Source organism: Procambarus clarkii, chromosome 41, assembly GCF_040958095.1.
Source record: "Procambarus clarkii isolate CNS0578487 chromosome 41, FALCON_Pclarkii_2.0, whole genome shotgun sequence".
Taxonomy (NCBI): Eukaryota; Metazoa; Arthropoda; class Malacostraca; order Decapoda; family Cambaridae; genus Procambarus; species Procambarus clarkii.
The window spans coordinates 19,877,814-19,905,145 of record NC_091190.1 but is presented as its reverse complement, the minus strand read 5'-3'; the positions used below and the strand labels follow the sequence as shown (position 1 = coordinate 19,905,145).

Here is a 27,332-nt window from a genome sequence, read left to right as displayed (position 1 = left end):
TGGTAATGTCAAAATATTGACAGGGGGGGGGGTATGATAAAGACCTTTTGTGCCCCTGTACTCACCTAGTTGTGTTTGCGGGGGTTGAGCTCTGGCTCTTTGGTCCTGTGTAGTGGGGTGGAGGTGTGGCGGAGGCGGCTATGATAGATATGGTTATATAGTGTGTAATATGTGTATTATATAGTGTAATACACAATCGACTTGAGAATGGTCCAATGATGGACCGAAACGTCGTCGTCCCTTCACCTTCTAGTGTGTGGTCTGGTTAGCATAGCCTTGTGACCCGGGGCAGGGCACATCTGTAAGTCCACTATGGGATCACCATAGTCCGTGCTACTTGGAACTGTTTTCGTTCCGAGGAGCTGCATCTAAAACCACCACCCGGGGTGGAAGCCGGTCAGCGGGCGGGGTGCCCCAAGCCTCCTGCTACCTCGGTATAGTGGCTAAGGAAAGGCAGGGGAACGGCTCCTTCGGCCCCTCCTTCCCGACGTCGTCCAGGGAGGTGTTCAATTCCTTCGTTACCTCTCTTCCAGGTCACTGTACGGGGGGAGGGGTAGCGGAAACACGGCCCGCTACCTCTTTCCCCCCTTCCCCCCCACGTTCCCCCTTCCCTCTGATTCACTCTACCCCCCCCCCTTTCCTTCCTCATCAGTTCTCATCATTATTCACTGTGTAATTATACGTGCTGATCCTTCCCTGGGAAACTGGCTTCTGTACCTATGGATGTGTAACTGTTCCTGGTCAGTGTGTTCGTACAAAGCCTGTACGACGGTTATCTTGAGGTTATCTTGAGATGATTTCGGGGCTTTTAGTGTCCCCGCGGCCCGGTCCTCGACCAATCCTCCACCCTTAGGAAGCAGCCCGTGACAGCTGACTAACACCCAGGTACCTATTTACTGCTAGGTAACAGGCGACGGTGGGTCCGGAACCCACTTGAAGAAGACCCGCTCCACAACTAATACTTTCCTTAATATCTTGTTACATATAGCAAACATTTTTCGTTTAATTCCTGTGCTACATTGTTGAAGCAACTATACCATTTTGCTCTCTAATGTATGTTAATGTAAGGGAGCCGAGCGGACAGCACGCTGGACTTGTGGTCCTGGATTCGATCCCAGGCGCCGGCGAGAAACAATGGGCAGAGTTTCTTTCACCCTATGCCCCTGTTACCTAGCAGTAAAATAGGTACCTGGGTGTTAGTCAGCTGTCACGGGCTGCTTCCTTGGGGTGGAGGCCTGGTCGAGGACCGGGCCGCGGGGACACTAAAAAGCCCCGAAATCATCTCAAGATAATGTTTCTGTTGAAAACAATGGATGTATATAAAAGGTTGATTGTATTGTGGCCTGTTTGTACCTATATGGACGAATGTGTGTACGTACTCTCTTAGTTTGTGCTTGGTGTACGGAATTTGAGTGACTCCTATTCCTACTGTTTCTTTCTTATTTTCATTTGAAGCTGTTTATTGATTTTTTTCCTCTACCCTCTCCATGCCCAACCACTTCGGCTGGACGGTAGAGCGACGGTCTCGCTTCATGCAGGTCAGCGTTCAATCCCCGACCGTCCAAGTGGTTGGGGCACCATTCCTTCCCTCCCGTCCCATCCCTAATCCTTATCCTGACCCCCTTCCAAGTGCTGTATAGTCGTAATGGCTTGGCGCTTTCCCACTGATTATTCTCTCCCTTGCCTCTGCTCTCTCCTCCAGTACTGTATTCTACTTGTTTGCAAATCTTAAACTGTAGAAAATCCCCATCGTCCCTCCGATTCGTGCGTTTAGCTACCCACCAGAGTTCTCTTGGTCCGGCGCTTTACATTTTCCGACCTGCATATATGACCTGAGGCCATATTTATATATATGGCCTCTGTCAACTCTTAGCAAATGCTAATACACCACCCACGGGATGGGTAAAATAAGTGACTAAAGTAACTCTCGCATGGGTTAATTTATCAACCCATTTTTTTTTATAGTTTCCTCTAACGAGACGAGGTTTCGGAGTTAGGTTTGGGGTCGTATATTCTCCCAGGTCTAACTCTAATTCCGGGAGAGGGAGGGGGGGGGCTAATTCCGAGAGAGAGAGAGAGAGAGAGAGAGAGAGAGAGAGAGAGAGAGAGAGAGAGAGAGAGAGAGAGAGAGAGAGAGAGAGAGAGAGAGAGAGAGAGATATATATATAGAGAGAGAGAGAGAGAGATATATATAGAGAGAGATATATATATATATATAGAGAGAGATATATATATATATAGAGAGAGAGAGATATATATATATATATATATATATATATATATATATATATATATATATATATATATATATATATATATATATATATATATATAGAGAGAGAGAGAGAGAGAGAGAGAGAGAGAGAGAGAGAGAGAGAGAGAGAGAGAGAGAGAGAGAGAGATAGAGAGATAGAGAGAGAGAGACTAATTCTTGGAGAGGGATGGTAGGAGGGGAGATGGATAGGAGGCGAGATGGATAGGAGGCGGCTGTATCTGCAGGTAATCGTTGTGACCTGGAGACCGTGTGTGTGTGTGTGGTGGTGAACACCAGGGCGACAGGAAGCGGGTGTTGAAGAGGACGACTCGTGCCTCGTCGCCTCCGTCTCCAGCTTTTCAATCGTCTCACGACACTTCCACCACCCCCGTCCCCTCCTGGCTATCCCCCCCCCTCGTGCGTGCTCGGTCACGTGAAAGGGGACGAGCTTCAGCTCTACGGTCCCGCCTCTGAACCCTCCATCGAAAAAGAAAGTGAAATTCACACTAGTTCCTCCAGCTATCATCATTCTATAATTACGGAAGATCCGCGCATCTGTGGATCATCCAATAACGTTAACAGACTTCTAGATGTTAGTACTGCTAGGCTCAATCTTGGCTTCAAGTACCTCTGGGAGTTTACACCACCTGCTGATGTAGACTTAACTAAATGTAAACTCTGTCAGTAGAAATATTCACATACTTTGCGTCATTATATAACTGAAAGGGACAAAAAAAAAATTGAATTCAGAGATAACGCCACCAGTGGTGTCCAAGAAATGTGAGAGTATTTTATTTATAGTTATGCACTACCAGAAAGCTTGGCCAAGTCTCCAAAGTTGTAGGTGACTGTAGATACACCAGACTGTAGGTGCAGCCTGCACACGTGGCTGTAGGTGCAGCCTGCACACGTGGCTGTAGGTGCAGCCTGCACACGTGGCTGTAGGTGCAGCCTGCACACGTGGCTGTAGGTGCAGCCTGCACACGTGGCTGTAGGTGCAGCCTGCACACGTGGCTGTAGGTGCAGCCTGCACGCATGACTGTAGGTGCAGCCTGCACACGTGGCTGTAGGTGCAGCCTGCACACGTGGCTGTAGGTGCAGCCTGCACACGTGGCTGTAGGTGCAGCCTGCACACGTGGCTGTAGGTGCAGCCTGCACACGTGGCTGTAGGTGCAGCCTGCACGCATGACTGTAGGTGCAGCCTGCACGCATGACTGTAGGTGCAGCCTGCACGCATGACTGTAGGTGCAGCCTGCACGCATGACTAGGTGCAGCCTGCACGCATGACTGTAGGTGCAGCCTGCACGCATGACTGTAGGTGCAGCCTGCACGCATGACTAGGTGCAGCCTGCACGCATGACTGTAGGTGCAGCCTGCACGCATGACTGTAAAGCTGTGTGGAGAGCCACATCAATAACTGTGTGACTGACTCGCCTCTCTATCTCACCTATATACCTATCGTTATCCCCCCTATCTCTACCGTCTCTCATTTCTTCCCGTACAATCCACCTCTAACTCAACCTGCTACCTTTCTTTCAGTTCCCCTTGTGTCCCTCTTCTTCCCTTCTGTTTCTATCCTCCTTTCTCCCATCTGCGTCTCCTGCTCTTCTCTCCCTACGCCGTAAGACGATGGGACGGACTGGGACAGAGCCTGGTGGTTGCAAGGAGAGTAGTGGTGGTGTAGCCAAGCGTGGTGATAATGCCTTGAGCAGGTCAGTTTTGGCTGTATACTTCTCCTAGTTTTGCTTGCGGGGGTTGAGCTTCGGCTCTTTGGTCCCGCCTCTCAACTGTCAGTTACCTAGTGTACACGTTTCTGAGCCTATTGGACTGTATCATAACTGCATTTGAAACTGTGCATGGAGTCTGCCTCCATTCCATCACTGTCTAATGCATTCTATTTATTAACTACTCTGACGTTGAGAAATTCTTTCTAAGGATTATGTGGCTCATTTGAGTACTCTGTTTCCACCTGTGTTCGCTTGTGCGAGTACCACGCTTGTTAAATAACATACCCTGCCAGTTCTCCTTAGAATTTTGAATGTGGTAATCATGTCTTCCCTTAGCTCTTCTGTCTTCCAGCGACTTGAGGTTTAATTCACGCAGCCTTTCCTCGTAACTGTGTGTGTGCGTGTGCGCGCGCGTGTGTGATTGTGTGGCCTGCCTGCCTGCCTGCCTGCCAGCCTGCCAGCCTGCCAGCCTGCCAGCCTGCCTGCCTGCCTGCCTGCCTGCCTGCCTGCCTGCCTGCCTGCCTGCCTGCCTGCCTGCCTGCCTGCCTGCCTGCCTGCCTGCCAGCCAGCCAGCCAGCCAGCCAGCCAGCCAGCCAGCCAGCCAGCCAGCCAGCCAGCCAGCCAGCCAGCCAGCCAGCCTGCCTGCCTGCCTGCCTGCCTGCCTGCCTGCCTGCCTGCCTGCCTGCCTGCCTGCGTCCTTGCGAGAGCGAGCGAGCTACCAAGCTGGGGTTTAGTAGCAAGGTACAAGTGGTGGCGGTGGTCCAGACAAACGAGTATTCATGAAAAACACAGATTACAAAAAGTATTGCGGTTTTATGTCACGCTTATCAGTTTTTTAGAAAAGAAACTGCTTGTGGCTACACGACCAGTCAGGACGCGCAAGATCACCTCAGCCAAGCAATAAGTGTTCGTTTATTTTATACCGTCGTGAGAAACAGCTTGGGAATTTAAGGAGAGTACATTCAGGAAAAGCCTGAATTGATAATGGTTGAATTATGGAACGACTTACTTGGTAACGTGTAGACGTGGGGTCGTTGGATTGTTTCAAGCGTAGGTTAGACGTGAATGAGATTGTGTGTGTGTGTGTGTGTGTGTAAATGCGAGCTAGTTCGTCTAGGGCAATTTCTGCAATTTCCTGCAGTCATATATTTTGATATGTTGAATTTCTGATATTGCTACTGCCAAGAATAGGAGCTGCCTCGTATGGGCCAATAGGCCTTCTGCAGTTACCTTTGTTCTTATGTTCTTATGTTCTTAAGCCTGTAGTGTTGCAACTTTTTAATCAATTAACTTCATCCACAATCTTGCTCTTTACTTAATATGCCATTTGTTATACTTGGTTGTTCGTCTTCACTGTATTTTCTCTGAACTTTTGTACCCCAAAACATCCTTCGCCTATTTTCATCCCTCCCTTCTCTCGCATATTCCCCTCCTTCCCTGATCTTCTCGATTCGCTTTATTTGCCTCTTTTTCTTCCCTCATGATCTTCCTACCTGTACTCTGTTTTCTTCTTTCATTCCTTTTTTATTTCCTCCTCCTCCGCTTCCCCCTATTACCCGTCTCCCCCACTCCACCTATTTGCCATACACCGTCCAGATTTTAGGCTGGGTTGATAGGCTGTCATATATTACCTCATTCCTGGCTGACATTCAGGGGTCGACACCCTGTATCCCAACCTATCCTCGTATTCCATCCCACAGACGCCCACTCCTCAACCCTCTTTATCCATTTCTAACCCTCCTCCTATCCTATCTCCCACACCATCCTCCCTCTCTCTCCCCATTCTCCCCCACACCATCCTCCCTCTCTCCCCCCATTCTCCCCCACACCATCCTCCCTCTCTCCCCCCATTCTCCCCCACACCATCCTCCCTCTCTCCCCCCATTCTCCCCCTCACTCGCTCCCTCTCTCCCCCCATTCTCCCCCTCACTCGCTCCCTCACGCCCCCCATTCTCCCCCTCACTCGCTCCCTCTCTCTCTCCATTCTCCCCCTCACTCGCTCCCTCACGCCCCCCACCCTCATCACCAGCTTCCACTTCCTGCGTGTTGATCTCCTGCCCTTGGCATCATTCATTAACAATCTCCGCTGTAGTATTATTGATGGTGTTGTTGCTGAGGTCGTCAGTCCTTGATTACGGTTGGAGGCCTCCATGTTGCAGCGTGGTGCTGTGCAACCTCTTACCCGGCTCATCTCCTTAACCGGAGTATTGCGGAATTCTGATAGATTTAACCACTTAAAAATGGGGCTGCCTTTTGATGAACGATTCGTGGTTTTATTTTACTCTCTTGTTGTCGAGGGATAGGCGATAGACTAAGTGCGCTCTTCCCCGTCAGGATAAGCACTGCTTTCCTGTTGGGCTACAGGGACTGTCCATCCCGGCTTGACTGATCCGGTTGGGTAGTTGACCCAAGATCTTATGTTTTAAAGAGGTTTAGCCCTAAATATATTTATTTTTTTGATATGGTGCCAATGACCCCGTTACGACACCAGATACATTATTTATATCAAGTATATTTTAAAGTTAACTGTGATTGCAGACATAAGTCACAATTACGGGGCAGAAACGTATAGACACGTACTCCATACCACTGAAGATGACGGGATGGTCTAATCTTCCTAATAAAGGTGATTTAACTTTACACTTGTTCTTGTTGGTTCTTTCTGTCTCCTGTTATGTCTTTTGTCCCTATTTTCACCTTTAATATTTACATACCTTTATATATATATATATATATATATATATATATATATATATATATATATATATATATATATATATATATATATATATATATATAAAATATCGCATAATCTATCCTCAGCCACGTGACTGTGACTCAGCGTCTTGACTAACTACATTTACAGATGTGTGGGTTGGGTGTCTTAAGATTCTCCCCCGACTCCTCAACCCAGCGAATTTCAACCTTGCTGGTGTTAAAATTCTCCTCCTAGAGTGTGTTTGTGTAAGGTGATAATCGCTCGTTATCAAAAGTTACAACTCTTGAAGGCTGCCCTAACTTTCTTGATGGTGAAGGTTGTGTGTGTGGTGGTGCGCAGCCTAACTTACCTGAACTTCACTTAACAAAACCTATAACTGCCTAAGTTTCCATTCACTTGGGCTGTAGGAAACTCGAACCGTGGGTCCCATGCGTGTGTGTGTGAGGCCGAAGCTGTATCTAACCGTCTAAGCTAATCCAAGTTAACTTATCCTAATGTGGGAAAGCTGACGTCTGGAGGACCGAAGCGTTTGGGCACCTGCTCGGGTGACGTATATACCGCGGGAAAAGGGTTTTCAACCTGCCATGAACCATGACAGATTTATGCTGCGTAGTGAATGACAGATTTAAGTTGTTAACTCGCGACTTTCCTGAATCTGGATTTTAATGGTCGCGTAGAGCAGTGTATGAGAGGAGGTAGTGGTGTAGTGCTCTACCCTCTAGCAGGTGGTGCTCTAGCAGGTGCTGCTCCAGCAGGTGGTGCTCTAGCAGGTGCTGCTCCAGCAGGTGCTGCTCCAGCAGGTGGTGCTCCAGCAGGTGCTGCTCTAGCAGGTGGTGCTCCAGCAGGTGCTGCTCCAGCAGGTGCTGCTTCATCCCTACTCTATATGAGGAATTACATGGTATAGATCAAGGGCTAACTATAAGGGCTAGTAGAAGAGCTCAGCTTACAGTGCGCAGATGAGGAGTTACATCTGTCATATAGAATACGGTCGCGGCACACTGCTGTGGGCCTCAGCTTGCTATTAACACTACAAGAAACAAGTATCTTGCCTCACCAACTTTTCCTGAGAATCACACTGTCAGAGGTGCAGTTCCAGGTCTTGGATATGAAGGGTTCACGTGGGCGAGGTGGGCGGATGGTGTCGCAAACACGGACGGTGTCATCTCCCAAAATGACACCGTGTCATCACTAGAACCCGGTGTCATCTCCCTCGACCAGTGTTGAAGAGCTCGGGTGTTTGGTCGGGGGAGGGCATTTCCCTGTTTACATTTTGATGATACCTCCGGGAAATGGAACATGAGGCTCTCTTTGTTATTGTTTTGACGTAGTTTTCATGTTTGAGCTTTGATTGTATTTGTTTTGTTTGAATGTTGTTGTTTGGGAGAAAATTTGAGGAAAACTATGCTGGGGGGGCACCAGTAAAAACAGTACCACCATATTGTGTGTTTGTTTTCTTTGGGGGCGTGCGTGTGTATACACGTGCGTGTGCACGTGCTTGCTCACTCTGGAAGGTGCAGGGTTGCAGGCGTTGCCCCCCCCCCACTCCTCCTGCTTCCGGTGTGATAAGAAGCAAAGAGGTGAAGACGGAACCCTTGAGCACTCCCTTCCTCCCTGTACCCTCCGACCTGGGCACCAACTCCCCTTCCCCCACACACACCAGCTGTCACAACACCACCCTCGCTCCACATCCTTTCACACGTTTCATCCCCGTTTCTTAGCCCGGTCACCACCACTTCTATCACCACCACCACCACCACTATCACCACCACCACCACTATCACCACCACCACCACTATCTCGACCATCACCATGATCTGCATTATCTCTTCAGTTCTTGCCAGTCATCACCCCCGAAATCGTGTCCTTTCCGACCCTTCCGGCTCCCTTTCTGGCCCGGAAAACGCATATTTGTTTAGCGGGGTCTTCACACCAACGGTGTTTTCACTCTTCCTTCTGTTGGCTTCAGGAGATCGTTCAATCGACTTTTATTGTGTGTAGATAAGCGAAGTGTCTTCAAGGCGGGTAGTGAGCGTCTTTGGGGAAGTTGGGAAATGTCTTCTTGTATTGGTTCATGTGGTCCCCCCTGGCGGCGATGGCGCGAATTATTGTCCGCTAAATGCCATATGCTTCCCCCCAAAACTTCTACCACTTACTGACCCGAACTCCTACACCTTATTTGACCCATCTCCTGCCCTATATTTTCCCCAATTCCTGCCTTATATTTTCCCCAATTCCTGCCTTATATTTTCCCCAATTCCTGCCCCATATTTACCCCCAATACCTACACCTGCCGAGGCCCGCACCCCACCTCAACTCATACCATAGACGGCCTAGAGCATCTCTCATCTCCGCTCTGACTCTTTTCCCATCCTAACCGATGATTGATTGATTGATAAAGATTAAGCCACCCAAGAGGTGGCACGGGCATGAATAGCCCGTAACAGGTCCTGAACTAAACTGACTCTTTCCCTCATTGATTGATTGATAAAGATTAAGCCACCCAAGAGGTGGCACGGCCATGAATAGCCCGTAAGGAGGGAGGCATCCTAACCTACCAACAGGGTAATTTGTATACAAGTCGGCCACCTAACCCAACACTGTGGCTCTCAATACGGAGGCTCCCAGCTGTGTGGCTCTCACAAATTTAAGCCGGGGAAATGCGACACATTTCCACCTCGAGCCCCTGGAAATGAATGCACTAAATAAAAAAAAAAAATTTTTTTTATTTAGGTAAGGTACATACATAAAGAGATTTTACAAAGAGTGATGGATTTATAGTTAGGGCTAGTACATACAATGCCTAAAGCCACTATTACTCAAAGCTTTTCGGGCATCTCGCATTCAAATAGTTAGAATATCTACTCTTTATTTCTACCAGGAATACTAAACAAAAAGGCAGCTTTCCTGTAGCTGCCTGGTGTTGGATCGACCAGTGTGGCGGGGATGTTGTGTGGTAGAACAACATCGGTGTCGATTTCTAACAGTTGTGTACATTGAATACTATTTCTCCTTCCTCAGCTTTCATGCCTCCCCCCCTTATACCCCTTCACTCAAACCACCGCGTTTTGAACCCCACCTTCACCCATCCCCCCCTCTCGGTATCTACAAAATCTCGTGTAGTCTTGAGGCAAAGTAACATTCGCACCAGTTATTCCATCTATTATCATTCTATTATGCAGAAATTGAATTGTCTCTTCTCTACTTCTCGTCCCGTCTCTCCTGTTTATATTCTGGGCATACTGTAATGCAAGGATACTTCAACTTTCACCTGCTTTAGCAACACTAATATATCCACCCCACCCCCGTCCCAAATCCACATCCTGACCCCTTCCAAGTGCTATATAGTCGTAATGGTTTGGCGCCTTTTCCGGATACTTCCCTCCCACTCACCCCCTCCCCTCCCCTTCACCTCCAGGGCCTTGCTTGCCCATTAGCCGTCACAGGTTATTTATTATCCATCGTGTCTCATTACCGCTTAATTACCCTACAGGGCATTGGAGGGTAATGGAGGCACCTCCATTGGCTGATTGAATGTGTGATGATAATTAGCAGGGAAGACTTGGTAGAGGAGGGAGCCCGTGGGGGGTGTCGGCGGCCAGGGCCGGGCGTCGTTGTCCCCAGGCCTGGTGGTGGCGGCGGCTCCTTGTCCCAGAGCCCGCTGTCCTGTTATCCTGGTGGGGTGCTGAGGCGCTCCTGACGCTACCCTCCCCTCTCCCTCTCTCCCTCTCTCCCCTCTCCCCCTCTCTCTCTCTCTTCCCTCTCTCTCTCTTCCCTCCCCCACTCTCCCCTCTCCCTCTCTTTCCTCCGCCACTCTCTTCCCTCTCCCCTCTCTCTCTTCCCTCTGTCACTCTCCCCTACCTTTCTCTTCCCTTCGTCGACCTCCTCCACTTGTCCCAGTACATTGTCCGGTGATGAAAGGAGGATGTCTTAATTAATCTGCAAGTTTCTCATGTTTTTTTCGATCGCAAGTGCCTCTGTGAGAGAGGCAAGTGCCTCTCTCTTGTCTAGCGCGCGTGTGGGTGACAGTACCGGCACTGGTCCTGGTGCCTCGACCAGGCCGGGACCGGGCCGCGGGGACGGTGAGCCCCGAAATCATAGCAAGGTAACAGCAAGGTACTACTACTACCTTGCTCTACAAGGTAGCACTCAAAATTGTTCAGTGTTGTTCTCGCTCGACAATTATTCACATTCATTCTCGAGGTACAATCGGAGAACACTAGGGGACACACCGCCATAGCAGCATGTACAACACTCCCCAATAGGAAAAAATCCCGCTGGATGAACAACCCAGCGGGTTTTCTTCCTATTGGGGAGTGTTGTACATGCTGCTATGGCGGTATGTCCACTCACAAGATGAGTGGCGCTGCCCAATAAACTCGCCTCTCGGGCAAAATTAACAAAACAAATTACTATGGACATCACAGCTCCACGACTATTCATTATCCTCCCGAAGAAAACAAAAATATCCAAGTTTCTGCAGGAAGTGTCGGCCCAACAGGGTTGTAGTGGGTATGTGGGCCTTCGAGCCGCTCCAAGTAACAGCTTCTTGGACCAAGTTATCACCGAATAAGCCACTAGGCCCCTAGGCCGGGCTTGCGGTAGAAGGCTTCTTAGAACCCACTCCTGGTAGGTTTATTCCTGTTAGAGCAGGGATAAGGAATTGTTTTGGTCCTCGCCTTGAGTGATCTAACCCTGGAGGCATCTCAGGTGGGAACATTGTGTTCAGTTATAAAAATGACCTGTGGTTCCTTTTCAGTTACAACCCCGCTCCTGTGCCAGGTAAGTCCACTACGGGCTCACCATAGCCCGTGCTACTTGGAACTTTTTGTTCCGAGTAGCTGAATCTATAACAACAATAATCCTTTTCGTGTTTCGTTGTGATGAACAAAGAATTTGGTAAGGAGGATGGAGGAAGAGATGGGGATCACATGGGAGATGTAGGATGAGGATGGAAAGTGAATAAGGGTGAAAACTGTGGTTCTTATGTCAGATGTTTGGCTTGGGGAGGAAATGTAATTAGCGTGTTTCTCACAGCTGGCAGTCGGTACAAGGCAATTAATTAATCAAAACTTGGGATAAAAATCATTCCACTTAAATACTCTTGAAAGGTATCTTGATTTCTCTTGAGGCAGTAACGATATGTTACAATGATTTGATCATTTAAAGTAAAGTTGTTATTAAGAAATTTCATTATGGTTGTGTGTTATTGCAACGAAAATATTGTAATAATATTTGAACACTGTGTGTGTGTGTGTGTGTGTGTGTGTGTGTGTATGTGTGTGTGTGTGTGTGTGTGTGTGTGTGTGTGTGTGTGTGTGTGTGTGTGTGTGTGTGTGTGTCTTTTGAAGTGTTGTAGAGACTGGGTGACCCCTGTGTGTGCTCCTCCTGTTGTGATACTGGCTCACCATAGCCCGTGCTACTGGAACTTATTGTTCTGAGTAGCTGAATCTGAAACAACAATTCTCCCGCTGAAACAATAACTATGTGACTTTTCATAAGTAATTTTTTGTATTACTACTGAATTCTATTAGTTTAGGGCATTACATTAATTTAAGGAAATTATAAAAGTACAGTATAGGGCATTATATTAGTAGAAGAATCTTAGTTTTATGGTTTTAATTACATTACACCTTGCAGTTATAATATTGTACTGTATTCATCTTCGATACTATGTGTTTTAATATAACTACAAGATATGTATTCCACTACATATACACATGTTTGGCAGGCAGGGACCATGCATTCACCTAGTTGTGCTTGCGGGGGGTTGAGCTCTGCTCTTTCGGCCCGCCTCTCAACTGTCAATCAATCAACTGTTACTATTTTTTTATCTTTCTCTTATCACATACGTGTATGCACACTTAAGCACATACATCACATACTTAAACGTATGATGCAACAGTGTATGATCACTGTTGTTGCTGTAACTATCCTTCTAACAGCAAGGAAGTCTTCCTTTGTTCACCAGACCACACACTAGATGGTGAAGGGACGACGACGTTTCGGTCCGTCCTGGACCACAATCGACTTGAGAATGGTCCAGGACGGATTGAAACGTCGTCGTCCCTTCACCTTCTAGAAGTCTTCCTTTTTGCTGGAAGACTTGTAATTCAACAGGCGTGGTTAACTAGTTGTCATCCAGTCAGTAGTCATACATTTACATTTTGTTATATTGTTTCAAAGCCAAATAAACACTCCTTCTATCATTACTAATGCAACCCTGTTTTTTTCTCCGTTTATCCAGTTTCTGCTCACGAACTTAAGCTACAACACGATGTACGAGGTGAAGGTTCGTGGCGGCACCTATTCGCATTTCTTCTCGGAGAACAACAAGACTTACAAAGGGGCATTCTCACACCCGCGCAAAATTCTTCTCTACCCAGACTGCCACAAGATGCCTCATCCCGATACCAGTGGTTCGGGATTCGAGATGAGTGCGGGCATCATTGCTGGTATCATCTGTGCAACCTTTGCCATTTTCTTGCTGGTGATTGCCATGGTCATATGGAGGTATGTGCGACCGAAACGTCGTCGTCCCTTCAATTTCTAGTGTGTGGTCTGGTCAACAACGATTCTTCGCGGCAGGGGATAGTATTCCAGGGACCTGCCCGAAACGCTACGCGTACTAGTGGCTGTACATGAATGTAACAACTCTTGTATATATCTCAAAAAAAAAAAAACATACTTCAGCCACGTTATTGTGACTCATCGCCTGCATGTTGACTACCTTCAATAAAGTACTGTATTGTATTTGTCAGGGTTAACAAGTTGATACAGAGGGAGAGCAATTCAGAAATGGTGCTACTTAAATAGACTGTTGTAAAGAGCTCTGTCTATTAGTGCTCGGTATAATAGGTATTGTGTAATGAGAGGCAAACCATTATGATCTAGTCAATAACATAAAAGGGATAATTAGGCTGCGCAAAAATGCAGAAATCATTCCAGTACATTTCAGCTCATTTTTGTATCCTTTCTCCTCATCAAATGGCAGTTATTGTTTGAGGTAATTAATATAAGATGTTTATTCAGGTAAAGGTACATACATTGAAAATGAGTTACAAACATGATGTTGGATTAATAAAGCCAGTACATACAATGCCTGAAGCCACTAATACGCACAGCATTTCGGACAAGGTGTGGGTAAAAAAAAAAAACTTAGACTAAAACTTAATACCAATTGAGATCAAAAGCATAAATTGAATTGAAAAAAGGACAAAATAGAAAAGAGAATGATGATAATTACACGATGGATGGAACAACATAAAATGCAACAAGAGGTGAAGGTTCAAGACACTTGCTGCTTCTCTGAGCACAGCACGGCATGTGCATTCTCACATTCTAAAGATCGTCGACAACTCTTGTTGGTCTAGTTATAGGTAGGTCCGAGACGACACAAATGCTTCACGATCATGGAAGAGAGCTACAGATGGAGGGAATTGATTGGTTCCACGACGTCAGCCAACACACACATTATACACACCGTACATGTCAACGGTTCAGTAGAATAAGTCTCCAACAGCCAAAAAACAGAAGCTACACCAATATCCAAGGGCCAAGTTTTTGAGAGACCAAGCTGACATAGCACTGTCCGTCAAGAGGTGAAGAGTGTCAGTCAGCCTTAACCACACACTGCCGCCAGCACCGTGGTGTTGGAGGTCAACCACTCTACATGGTGGTGTTGGAGGTCAACCACTCTACGTGGTGGTGTTGGAGGTCAACCACTCTACATGGTGGTGTTGGAGGTCAACCACTCTACGTGGTGGTGTTGGAGGTCAACCACTCTACATGGTGGTGTTGGAGGTCAACCACTCTACATGGTGATGTTGGAGGTCAACCACTCTACGTGGTGGTGTTGGAGGTCAACCACTCTACGTGGTGGTGTTGGAGGTCAACCACTCTACGTGGTGGTGTTGGAGGTCAACCACTCTACATGGTGGTGTTGGAGGTCAACCACTCTACATGGTGATGTTGGAGGTCAACCACTCTACGTGGTGGTGTTGGAGGTCAACCACTCTACGTGGTGGTGTTGGAGGTCAACCACTCTACATGGTGATGTTGGAGGTCAACCACTGTGTGTATCTACATGGTGAAGGCTGCCAATGAACTCCAGAGTCCATCCAGATGTGATGGCATAGAGCTCGAGGGATAGATCTGATGGCCTCTACAGACAAAAAAAAAATTAAATCTTCGAACCAGGAGATTCCTCATGACCAGTGAAGGGGTTAGCAACATGCTACTTCCTGATCCTGCTATGAAACCAGTTCATGGGCTGGAGCCTCACCTGACCACAGGGCTCCAGGTAAAAGTGAGCTGTTTCTTGAGGCTCCCAAGTCTCTGATGATTGAGAAGGAAAAATACAATAATATACACTGGAAAATACAATAATATAAAGCCTGCTGCACCAATGCTGTCTCTAGAAGGAAAATAATAACTGTTCTTTTATCCCAAACTGAACCCAACCGGGTCAAACATTGTGAAGACTGTAAATCAATCATTGGCTCATATATTGGCAATCCAAATATGTCCATAACAGCCAGTGCACAATACCTGGCCAGCAAGCAAGCTGATGGCATAAAAATCCCAAATTACCTATTTATAGAGGTTCGTGCCCTAAAACAAGGTATCAGATTTAACTTGATGAGGTGAGCTCAAAGGTGGAAGGAACTGTAATCCAACCTAAGCTAAAACCACTCCCTGAACCTCAGATGAATCAAATTAAAGTACTGTAGTAAGCATCTTCATGGTTTCTGGTCACAAGCTAAGACTAACTCAAAACCACCTGGGTGAATAATAGCAATGATGGTCACCCCTTAAGTTAGACAAGGAATGTATTTGTTGCTCCCCAACAAGTCAATGATCATTCTCCTGCTGTTCAATTCCCATCATAACTGGGAAGAAAAGAGTACTGTACAGATCGCCAAAATTGCCCCAAGCCAAGATCTCTCAGATGTGAGCATTCACTATTAGCACATAGAACTTGCCTGGATATATTTTCTAGCATTACTTGACTCAATCCATGGTAAACCCATTTGCTGCTGCTGCTCTTATTTTCTTTTTACTTGGAACTTTAAATCGATAGCTTGGAAAAACACATCATTCTTATACCTAAACCATGGAATCATTTAACCTTGATGTACTATTGAAGGTACATTCTGGTAATATGGTGCCCCACTAAGTGGATCAAGCAAGATTTTAGTGCACTGCATGCAATTCATTGGAATTCAGCCGCACATCCTTGAAGGGGGAGCAGTACCATTGATGTTAATCTGTGATGCAGGTTCAAACATGATAGTACAATGTTGTTTAAGAAAAACTCTCAATAGCATTGCTCAGGCAACATTGGCTAATTTAATTCACCTAGGCTCTAGGAGACTTGAGTTGCGGACCCTATGTGTGCGAGGCCGAAGCTCTATCAACTGAGCTATGAGTAGTCTTAATAAGGAAAGATCCCAGAAGCAACTACTGCCAAAGATATGAAGTGTTTATATATATTTATAAAGATTTGAAGTGTGGATGATAATATTTATTAGTTAATGTTGATAGGAGTTACTTTACTGTTTATGTATTGATATGCTGTATGTACTTAAAGATGTTGAAGAATACAAAGCATACCATCTTAAATTTTACATTTAACATTTCCTTACTTCTGTTTTTTAGACGATTCTTCCAAGGAGCTTATTATTACCTTGACGATCCACCGAAAGCTGCGCCAGTCCTCATGCACGACTGGGAAAATGACACGGGTGGGGAAGGCTGTTATGGGCCAATTGATGTTCATGACTTTGCCAAGGTATGGGCCTATTGATGTTCATGACTGCCAAGGTGTGTTTTAAGGATATTTCCTGTAGATAGCAGCAGATCTATCAGATATAGGAGTTACTTTTGTTTTCTAGCCATATTGCATATACTGTATATATAAGCATTTGTATATTCAAAAAATGATGCACTTATTAATGAAAGAGATTTGGTGAAAATTAAGAATAAATTTTTTAACTTGCCCTTAAGCACTAAAAGTCTGCCCATTTTATATTTTAGCAGTTGTGATAAAAAGTGTTGATCAATTTAATTGTTACTTTTTTTTTATAAAGATATAAATTTTAAATAGAAAGGTTACATTGAGGAAATTTTTAGGTTCAAATGGGTTTAGTAGTTGAGGTCAAACAAATGCATTGCCAGACATGTGGCTTTATTGGTCAAATAATTACAGTACAGTTACGTCGTGCAATAATACCAAGCTGTAATGTACGATTATGTTACGTTGTTGGGTAGATTAGATACATAGTGTTTAGTGAGTTTCATATTTATTTAGTAGTCTTGATTGCAGTAGTCGGTTGTTGGCATTGTCGTAGGCATTGAGACGGAGCTTGGAGCAGAGCAGAGCAGAGAGCTGAGCGAGGCCGGAATTGCGCAGCTCTATGCAGGAGAGCGTGGCGGCTCGATTGGGGCATCATGAGTGTCTGAACTCAGGAAGCGAGAGCGTTGTAGCTCGATGCAGTCATAGTCTATTAGAATTGTACACGCCGAATGCTACATTCTTGACTGTGGAAATTGTGCTGTTCGCTATTCACTTCAAGCTTGTTTATATTTGGTGACTACACCTCGGCTTCCTCCAACAGGATGAAAAGTGTGTTACCTGTAATTGGGAAAAAGAATTGTAGCTTCTGTAATTAGTGCTAATTAGTTATGCCATTAAGATAATGAGAGACTGGAACTAGTATAATGTTTACTCGCTACAAAATCATATAATATACAGGCATACCTCAGAATAAGAGTTTAATCCGTTCCTGGAGACGCCTCGCGTTCCGAAAACTCGCATTCCGAAGTTAATTTCCCCATAAGAAATAAAGGGAAATGAATTAATCCGTTCCTGACTACCCCAAAAACCCCACATCAAACTAAATTTTTATACCTAATTCATCTAAATAAACCTACAAAACTGTGTTCCAGTTATTACTTACCTTGCTGTCGAGTGCTGTAGGCGTATGGAAGATGGTGAGGAGGGGGGAGGAGGAGAGGAGTTACTGTTTGGAAGGGGAGTCCCCTTCCATAATCACATCACATAACCCCATGCCTTGTAACACTATGGATACCACTTCTCTTTCTAAATTTTTCAAACCAGCCCCTGCTTGCCTTAAACTCTTTCTTATCTGCATCACTCGTTGCAGGGGTATTCTTTAGAAGGTCTTCGTGCAACACCCTGGCTTTCTCACAAATAATGGCCTCCGAAACACTATCACCCCTCAACTCCTTGTCGTGTATCCAAATTAATAACAACTTTTCCACTTCTTCAAGTATTTGTGGTCTTTGTGCCGTTAATGTTCTTACTCCTTTTGCCACTTTAGCACCCATAATCTTATTTTTCTTCTTAAGTATAGTGCATATTGTTGATGTGGCTTTGTTGTACTGCCTACAAAGTTCAACAACACGTGTACCGTTCTCATGCTTCCGAATGATCTCTTGTTTCTCCTCTATTGTCATCCTCACATGAGCTTTCTGGCCTTTATCCTTACCACTGGCTTTCTTGGGACCCATGGTGAGATATATAATAACAAATTGTATAGACAAATCACCAAAAATCCAACAAAACACTGAAAATCCGCGAGAAGAATTGATGTGGGGGTAGTCACTGAGCGCGAGACAATAATAAACTGAGGGGCGGCGGGGCGGAGGGGCGACGAACGCGCTAGGTCGGCTGTACGCGTATCAACAAATTCGCGTCCAAACTCGCCTCCCGAAGTAACCATCGCCTTCCGAGACAAATTTTTGGAGTAAATACACCTCGCCTTCCGAAAACCTCGCATACAGGGACAATCGCATTCCGAGGTACCACTGTACAATACATATATACAGATTAAGCACTTTTTATTCACCATAACAATAAGCAAACCGCTTATGAACTAAAGCTAGAACAAACAGAAAATAAGAGAGTACATTACACCGACCTGTATATATGAGTGGCAGCTGATCTGCCGATCACCAAAACAATAACAGTCAAGCAAGCATCCATCCGGTACAATAACAACTCCAGCCAGGTACGATAGATACAACACTTGTACTACAGTAATGTAACATTTTTTCCACATTTTATTACTGAGGAAATAGGCAGCATAGAGATATAGTTGTTAATAAACAATTACATAAATATATAACATGTAGGAAGAAATGAAAGTGTACTACAATTGGTTTAACTTAAACCATTCACAGTTAATAATGGGGAAAAAAATTTGTGTGTCAAAGAATCTCAGGAAACATGGCAAATGTGTGCACCTCATGACAGTGTTAATTATTTTTAAAACTTATGTTGCAGCACAAGCATGTAAGAACCTCTCCACTTAGTCGAGAGACAGATGAACTTACATAAATCTGATGTTTGAGTTAAGCAATTGAGTACTTTTTTTTTTTTAAGTGTGTACTCTATTTCTTTGGTATAGGCCTATCAAACATTAAGAAAGTTGCTGTGTGCACCACCTTATTTTAGATTCCAGAAGGAACGACATATTATAAATGCTATTCAAGTGTAAATGGCCAAATAATTATTGTACCTGAGTTTGCCTGAGAGCCACTAACACTAGTTGCCTCGACGAGGATAGGAAGCTGGCGGCTCGTCGAAGATCCCCCCCCCCCCCCCCCCCGCCCCATTTGCCTTGATCTTTTCCAACTGTACTTTAAAAGTTAACAGTTTTGCCAGTTACAGCTTCTGCGGGTAGGTAGTTTCATGGGTCAATAACCCTGTGGGTGAAAAAGCATCTGTTCTTAGTCCTATATAGTGGCTTGTTAAGCTTGAAAATGTTGTTCCGTATTTGTGTTACATCTGAAGTAAAGCAAGTTAACACAGTGATTTCTGTAATTGTCTAATGAATTATGTACTACAGATGTATACATTTTTTTTTTTTTTTTTTTTTTTTACTAAATACTGCTTGAGTAATTTTGTAATCTTTGCCTCTTTCTTTGCCTACTGACTTTACCAGTAGTAGCTTTTGTACTTGCAGAGATGGCTTCAGTGCTTTATAAATTATAGGGATAGCATATGAAAAGTTAATAGAGAGAATCTGGATAATGATAATCTTGTACAGTATTGAGTTGGTCAGTTTGAGGTGAATTTGTGGTGTTAGGAGGATTGAGAGAGTAAAGAATGAAAATGACTTAAAAAGATGCAAATGGGAGTAAATCATAAATTTGAATAGTATTTATTTAAATGGTTTGGTCATGTTGAACAAATGGATGATGATAGTGTTGAAAATGGCATATTTGTGTGTGTGTGTGTGTGTGTGTGTAATTACCAAAGTACAGTAATTACTTTAGTGTAGTTTCAGGATGAGTGCTATGCCCGTGGTATCCCATCTTTCCAGTACTTTTTTTCATACAACACTTTGAAGCTACTGATGGTTTTGGCATCCACCATAAACTCACTTAATTTGTTCCAATCGTCTACCACTCTGTTTGCAAAAGGGAATTTTCTAATGTATTTTCAATAGCTTTTTTCTATAGTTTGAACTTATGGCCTCTTGCTCTTGAAGTTAGTTTTCAACAATTCTTCTTTGTCAATTTTGTCTTCCTTTTGCTATTTTATATGTAGTGGACATATCACCTCTTTTTTTTTCTTCTATCTTCTAGCTTTAGTATATTTAATGTCCCCCTCTCGGTCAGGGGAGCCGGTCGGCCGAGCGGACAGCACGCTGGACTTGTGATCCTGTGGTCCTGGGTTCAACCCAAGGCGCCGGCGAGAAACAATGGGCAGAGTTTCTTTCACCCTGATGCCCCTGTTACCTAGCAGTAAAATAGGTACCTGGGTGTTAGTCAGCTGTCACGGGCTGCTTCCTGGGGGTGGAGGCCTGGTCGAGGACTGGGCTGCGGGGACACTAAAAAACCCTGAAATCATCTTAAGGTAACCTCAAGAAGATAACCCCTCTCCCTCATAGCTCTTGTCTTCAATTCTGGAAGAATGAGTGAGTTGAGTGTGTGAGAGAGGGAGTGAGGAGGGTGTATCCCCCCCCTCCCTGAGTCTTGACCAGCGCTTATCTCGGGAAGCTACTCGCGAAGCTACTATGCTACTAAGGGCCCTCACCAGAAAAAAGGAGTTTCATTACATTTAAAGCTTGAGTTCTGTTCTGCATTTTCCTGTGGTCCTCCACTCATGCTTACCCTATGTCCTAAGAAAACTCGAGATATAGAAAATATCTTTCAAGAACAGATGGAGCCATACTAAACCACTATGCTCAGCACCAGCTGTTCCACTTGATATCATTAAATTATTCTTTACTATTTGCTTACAAGTGTTTCAACAACTGATACCCACCAATTGCATACATCAGGAGGGAAAAGGCTCAACATCAGCTAAGATTCAGATCAAACTTCTCACTTCTCCTTGTCTTTTTCATTGTACAGTACTCTGAACTGTTTGTCCACTTCATGGGTTGCCATATTTGGAATGAATGCCTCTCAGTCTTCAAAATACATCACCAAATTTGGTAGATAAAACACTTAAATGACACTTTATATTGCTATATATTTAGAATGTCTATATGCTTCAGGTCTTTGAAGGGTATGGATTCCACTTGGTCGTTCTCTTTACTATTCGATTCCCTGTTTTCCATACTACTGTTTACGTCATGAGCAGTGAATCGGGCACTGATTGGAGCAGGAGCTTCTCTCTAGGTTGCGGTCTGTGCCTCTGGTTCCTTCCCTAGGTACGTAAGTGAGAAGGCAGGCTGGATCTATAGATGACCTGAGCTGCCATATGGTGGTGCATTTGGGTACTAGCACATGGTTTGTTGACATTGGGCAAATTACCACTTTCCTTGTTTCTATCTTTTCTCTTTCTAATCAAGATACAGTACATGGTTTGTTTTGCTTTTGTGTATACAGTACTTTCTAGCTGGTTTTATTTGGCTATTTGTAAATCTTGGATCTCTATGCTCATGTAATGTACATGATTCAACTAAACACCGAGGAGGTCTACATTTACTGTGGATATCCTGACCGAAGAACTGTAAACACACTTTAGTGGTCATAGTAAATATTTGAGATAGGTTATTCTGGCATATGGAGAGACTATCTCAGGTCATTTCAGGCTGTATGGCCATTTTACTCCTTGCTATGCTGTGCTGGAACTGACTGCTAGACAAAAGATCTCTGTGTAGAGAAAAAGAATGTGATTGTTGCTGTCTGGGCCAGTGTTAGTAGTTAGATCCAGTGCAGAGGGATTGTAATTTCGAGACTTGTAGGTACACAACAATCTCTTCGGCTTTCACATTTGGTACTTGGTAGACATACGCTAGTTCAGAAATCTGATACTGTTGCTTTATAGATATTTCTGTGGTACCAGAGTCAATGCACTGGGTAGCAACCAAGGCTGCCCAGAGAGTGAGGCTTATTACGTTCCATTCAGTGCTTGATTCTGTTATTGGTAACTTCCAGATTTACTCATTCAAATGTTATGTTTGAATACAAGTGTTAAGGAACTATTTGACTCATTCTAGTTTTCTTTACTATAGTTCTAGCAGGTGCTAGCTGCTTCATTACTGTAGTAGCCAATACAGCATGTAGACTATTGGATTTTTTCAGTGCTGCTTCTAAAGTCTTTTACAATTTAAAGGTGGATGAAATGTCGGGAAGATTCTACACGAAGCCACTTCCCATAGAAAGGAACTTTTCCACACGAAATAAAGCATCAAACAATACTAAATGAATACCAAAACAGACAAACTGTCTTGGAGTGCCACATCATGTGAGAGGACATTCTTATAAACACAAATAGGTGATGTGAATATTTGTAGTGATCACATATGCTCTGTTGTTAAGGCTCTATTATAACCTTACAGCACGTAGCAGACTTGCATGCTGATGGAGACATTGCATTTTCCAAAGAATATGAAGCAATTCAAGCAGCCTCGGCCCAGGAACACCACCCAGCAGAGCACTCCCAGCACCCGGACAATAAACAGAAGAACCGTTACCTCAACATCGTTGCATGTGAGTGGAATTGTTTGTTATGGCAAGGTTTTTTAAACAAGCTTGCTGTTCCTGTAGGCACAGGCACTGTTTTATGAAAACCATGCATCTATCTTCAGGTCCTGTCACAACAAAATTGTGATTGATCAGTCTTTGCAACCTCAATACCCCTTTATATTTCCTTATCTTACATGCTTTAAGTCAGTCAACATTTGGTTCATAAACTGATGAATTTATCGTTGTAGTCTTAACATTAACTTCTGTTGTCTCTAATACTGTACATAATTTACAACTTTTTTTATAATAACATTTTTAGTTGTAGGAAATATAGATGTCTGCCATTTGTTGTGCAATGAAATTGAGAATTATAAATTTAATTTTATCTAAATAATTCTAATATTTGGAATAATAATATATTTTATAAAATCTGGAATATTTTTGCATATTTATTGACATGTAATAATTGGGCATTCTGAAAAAAATATGCCTGTCTTATGTGGAATGTCGCATTTCATAGCATGTCTGTTGGCATTGATAAAGGTAGTGAGTAAAGTTATAAGAGAAATGTTGTGTATGTTATCCAAGTTGATAGAGAGTCGACAGAGATTGATGGGAGGTTTGTTTTGATGTTCAGTACTGCTAATAAGACCACAGAACAGTTATTATTCTTCAGTGATTGAGAAAATCACAACAAATGAAGAATATGTATATTTAATGCATTAAATGACTACAGTACTTGTAATGGTTTACCATGGAACTGGTATCATTGATGAGAAATTAAAATCATATTGTAAAGTTTCATTTTGTGTCATGAAGCATTAGTTGCAAGAATTCTAGGACACAAAATTAAAACTAAACTGAACTGAGTTGTAAAAATAGATAATTATATAAAAAATTTACCACTTGAATCACTGTTTTGTCAAAAAATTGGGTAATCGAACATAAACTTTATCCTTTGTACAGAAAGAAAATGCTCAGCGCCACCCAAGATTCAGATTGCCCCTGACACTTTTTCCTTCCATATTGTCTAAGCATGTAGCAGACAGGATGAAAAAAAGACGCTCTACAGAAAAAAGTAAAAATATAAAAATGGAAACCATGTTCAGAACGGTTAGATCATTCCATAGAACAAAAAAACAATGTAAAGGATTTGGGTGTACTCATGTCAGAAGTTCTTACCTTTAAAACATATTAAAGTAGCCATCACAACTGCAAAAAAAATGACAGGTTGGATAACAAGAATCTTTCAAACTAAAGATGCTATACTAATGATAATACTTTTCAAGATACTAGTGCTTTCTAGAGTGGAATACTGTTGCACAATGACAGGCATTTTCAAAACTGGAAAAACTGCTGACCTAGAGAGCATTCAGAGATCCTTTACTGCTCCAATCCACTCAGTAAAACATCTAAACAATTGGGACCAACTAAAATGCCTAAATCTGTGTTCTCTTGAGCGCAGGCGGGAGAGATACATTCCGGTAATAATTTACATGTGGAAAATATTAGAGGGGGGCTGGTCCCAATCCTGCACACAGAAATAACATCACATGAGACCAGAAGGCATGGCAGGATGTGAAGAATACTCCCGTTGAAAAGCAGAGGTGCAATAGGTACTCTGAGAGAGAACTCTTTATCAACATCGTGGCCCGAGACTATTCAACACGCTTCTACTACACATAAAGGGTATAAACTGGCCAACCTCTCAGTGTTCAATAATTTAATAAACACCTCCAAAGGATACTTGATAAACCAGGCTGTGATTCATATATCAGGCTGTGAGCAGCTGCCTCCATCAGCCTGGTTGACCAGTCCAGCAACCAGGAGGCCAGGTTGACCAGTCGAGCAACCAGGAGGCATGGTTGGGGACCGGGCCACAGGAACGTTGAGCCCCGAAATCATTGCAAGGTAATCTGTTCATCCACTTTAGAAATTGCCATGTATGGTTTTAACCACCTCGCGACCTTCAAAATAAGTCTACACTTCCATTGTTAAACTTGGACTCAAATGGCACTTGATCCCTTTGGCTGTGCATCCCATCAGGTGATATATTAGGGTACAGCATAAGATTTTAAAACTCCCTTGGGTACACAGAACTCATATTTGCTTTTGCATATTTCTTTAGCTGAGACAAAGAAAGAGCAAAACATATTCAATGAAACTGCCTAGTAAAGTTGGGGGGATCTCGGGTGACTACAGTGTGAATGCAAAGAAAATTATCATTAGCAAAAGTATTTCCAAGGTTTAATTTATACAAAATCAGATGTCAAGCACTTTGTCAAGTTTTAAATTGTAATTTGTATTATAAACAATGTTCAATCAGTACAGTATTTGGTCTAGTTATTCCAGGAAGTCAAGATGGGGTAGGTAACATTATAGCCGTGTGTGTTTGAACAATGTACTGTAGTACTGTTCTGGATAACTTTAGCTTGAATTGCAATAATTGTTTTATGTACTAAATGATAGTACAGGTATAATCTAAATTTGTGAAATAATATGTTAGGCATTTATGTATAGGAGTACATGTACCATACTTAACATTTAAGGTGGCTGGAGAATATAATTTCAATAAGAAAGTTAATTCTATTTTGCTTTTTCCAGATGATCATACAAGAGTCCCTCTTCGTCCACTTCCAGGACAGAAAAAAGCCATTGAATATGTAAATGCAAATTATATAGATGGCTATGACAAAGCTCGTGCATATATTGGCACCCAAGGGCCATTGCCATCTACCTTTGACACTTTTTGGCGAATGGTGTGGGAACAAAGAGTTCACATCATCGTCATGATCACTAACCTCGTGGAAAGGGGACGGGTAAGTCACTAAATTTTCTTTTCATTGCAGTATTATCTAGTACTGTATTAGTTAAAGAACTAATGTATTTGATAGCATATTTATGCAGAGTACAGTACATCCTTTAACATCACAGCTGCTGAAGCAAAGACCCATTAATGATAAGAATGTGTGGCGTGTAAGTACAGTAGTGCACAATGACATCCAATGTAGCAGGGTACTGTGCATGATATTGCCATCAAATACGTGTTCATTTGAATAAGTCGTTTGAGCAATGAATTACAACAAGAGTTTTGTAAGCATCTCTGAATTATTCTCTAGGGTTAAGCCACTTACATTCATGCTTTGACATAACAAAATTACACTTACTGGAGCATTAAGTTATTTTTCTTGTAATTATTTCATCCTTGTCAAAGTGACAAGTGAAGCTAATCTTTTCAGCTTTTATGTTCATCAACCATTTTGGACTGAAAGGTAATATTTGTTTTCTTTCCTTTTCTGCCTTTCATAGGAAACTGTTAAAAAACAGCCAAAGCTAGCTACCCAATGCCTAGAGGTATTGTATAATACACAGTGCAAAACTTCTTTATGCTAGGTGTGCACAAGGGAGACATTCGCTTGGCATGCCACTGTACACAACCAATCCTTGCTTGCTACTACCAACAACCCACTTGGTCTAAAGCACAATATTTTACAAGAGTACTTTTGTATGGAATATAATTTAAGAACTAATAATTGTAACAATATGAAAAACCTTCCAAAAACTGCTTCACTAATTTTCTTTTTGCACATTCTACTTGTTTGGCCATCTTTCTGACAGTTTTTGAATTGATATTATTATTGTTTTGTGAAATGATTAATATCACCAAGGATGGATCTTCATGTGTGATATACAAGAAGGAATAGCAGTGTAACCCCTTTTATGTTGCAGCTCATATAATGATATTTTTGTTAATTTGTAATTGATAGCTTTGTAACATCATTCTTGGTGGTGCATCCAACAAAGTTGTTCCCCGTAGGTGATAAATTATGTGTCGGCCAAGTGGGGAGTGGGAGGGGATTAGTCTCTAGCTGTTCTAGTTGTGTTGTAGAATTAGAAACTGATTATGCCATCTGGGTTGTTACCTGGAGTCAATTTGATAGCTTAAACTAGTAGGAGTTTTGCCCTTGTGGATGGTTCTATTAAATGTTGCATGTAACAAATGAAGTATTCTTTGTTTGTTTATGTTTTAATTTACTATGATGCTGAAGGCAGATGGGTTAGCTAGTGCTAGAGATCCAAATTTAAACGTAAATGTATGTGTAATTTTCACAAAGTTGTATCAATATATAGTGTCACAAGAATAGCCAGCCACAAGACAAAACTTCTAACAACAAGTGGAAAGATATTTAGGTTGTATCCCTCAACTTTACAGAAAAAGTGCGACCAGTACTGGCCTAAGGAAGGAAGTGAAGTATATGGCTTGATTCAAGTGCGATTAGTGCACGAAGAAGTGCTCGCTACATACACGATTAGAAAATTTGCTATTAGACACACAAAGGTATGTTGGTAAAGTTATTAAATTTAGTCTATGCTGTAGTGAAAATAATAGTCTTATGATTATTGTGTAAGAGGAAATGTGTCATTCTAAATGATAATGTAAACTTATTCTCATAAATTAGGTGAAATATATTTTAAATATTGTTATAAAACTTGTTGGAAAGATACAGTCTTCAGTTCTGATTCAAGCATTAAAATGTCAAAACTTTGCAATCTACATTATCTAGATTTTTTTTTGTATATTAGCTTGCTGTCTTTTAAATTTTAATATTTTTTTTTTTTAAATAAGGTTGACCTCAAAATGCGTTTTTTCTGTGTAGAGCCGCTTCGGCTCCCTGGAGCTATC

At 43.1% G+C, this 27,332-nt stretch overlaps 1 protein-coding gene across 1 annotated transcript in view; it reads left to right on the top strand.

The window, feature by feature from the left end:
- LOC123761221 (tyrosine-protein phosphatase 99A) overlaps positions 1–27,332 on the top strand; it is a 67,777-nt gene that overhangs the window by 19,533 nt on the left and 20,912 nt on the right. Inside the window, exons 4-9 of the mRNA XM_069339163.1 lie at positions 12,945–13,210; positions 16,358–16,490; positions 22,522–22,672; positions 25,253–25,467; positions 25,958–26,002; positions 26,862–26,987. Coding sequence (XP_069195264.1) covers positions 12,945–13,210; positions 16,358–16,490; positions 22,522–22,672; positions 25,253–25,467; positions 25,958–26,002; positions 26,862–26,987 — 936 coding nt within the window. The remainder of the gene's footprint in view (positions 1–12,944; positions 13,211–16,357; positions 16,491–22,521; positions 22,673–25,252; positions 25,468–25,957; positions 26,003–26,861; positions 26,988–27,332) is intronic.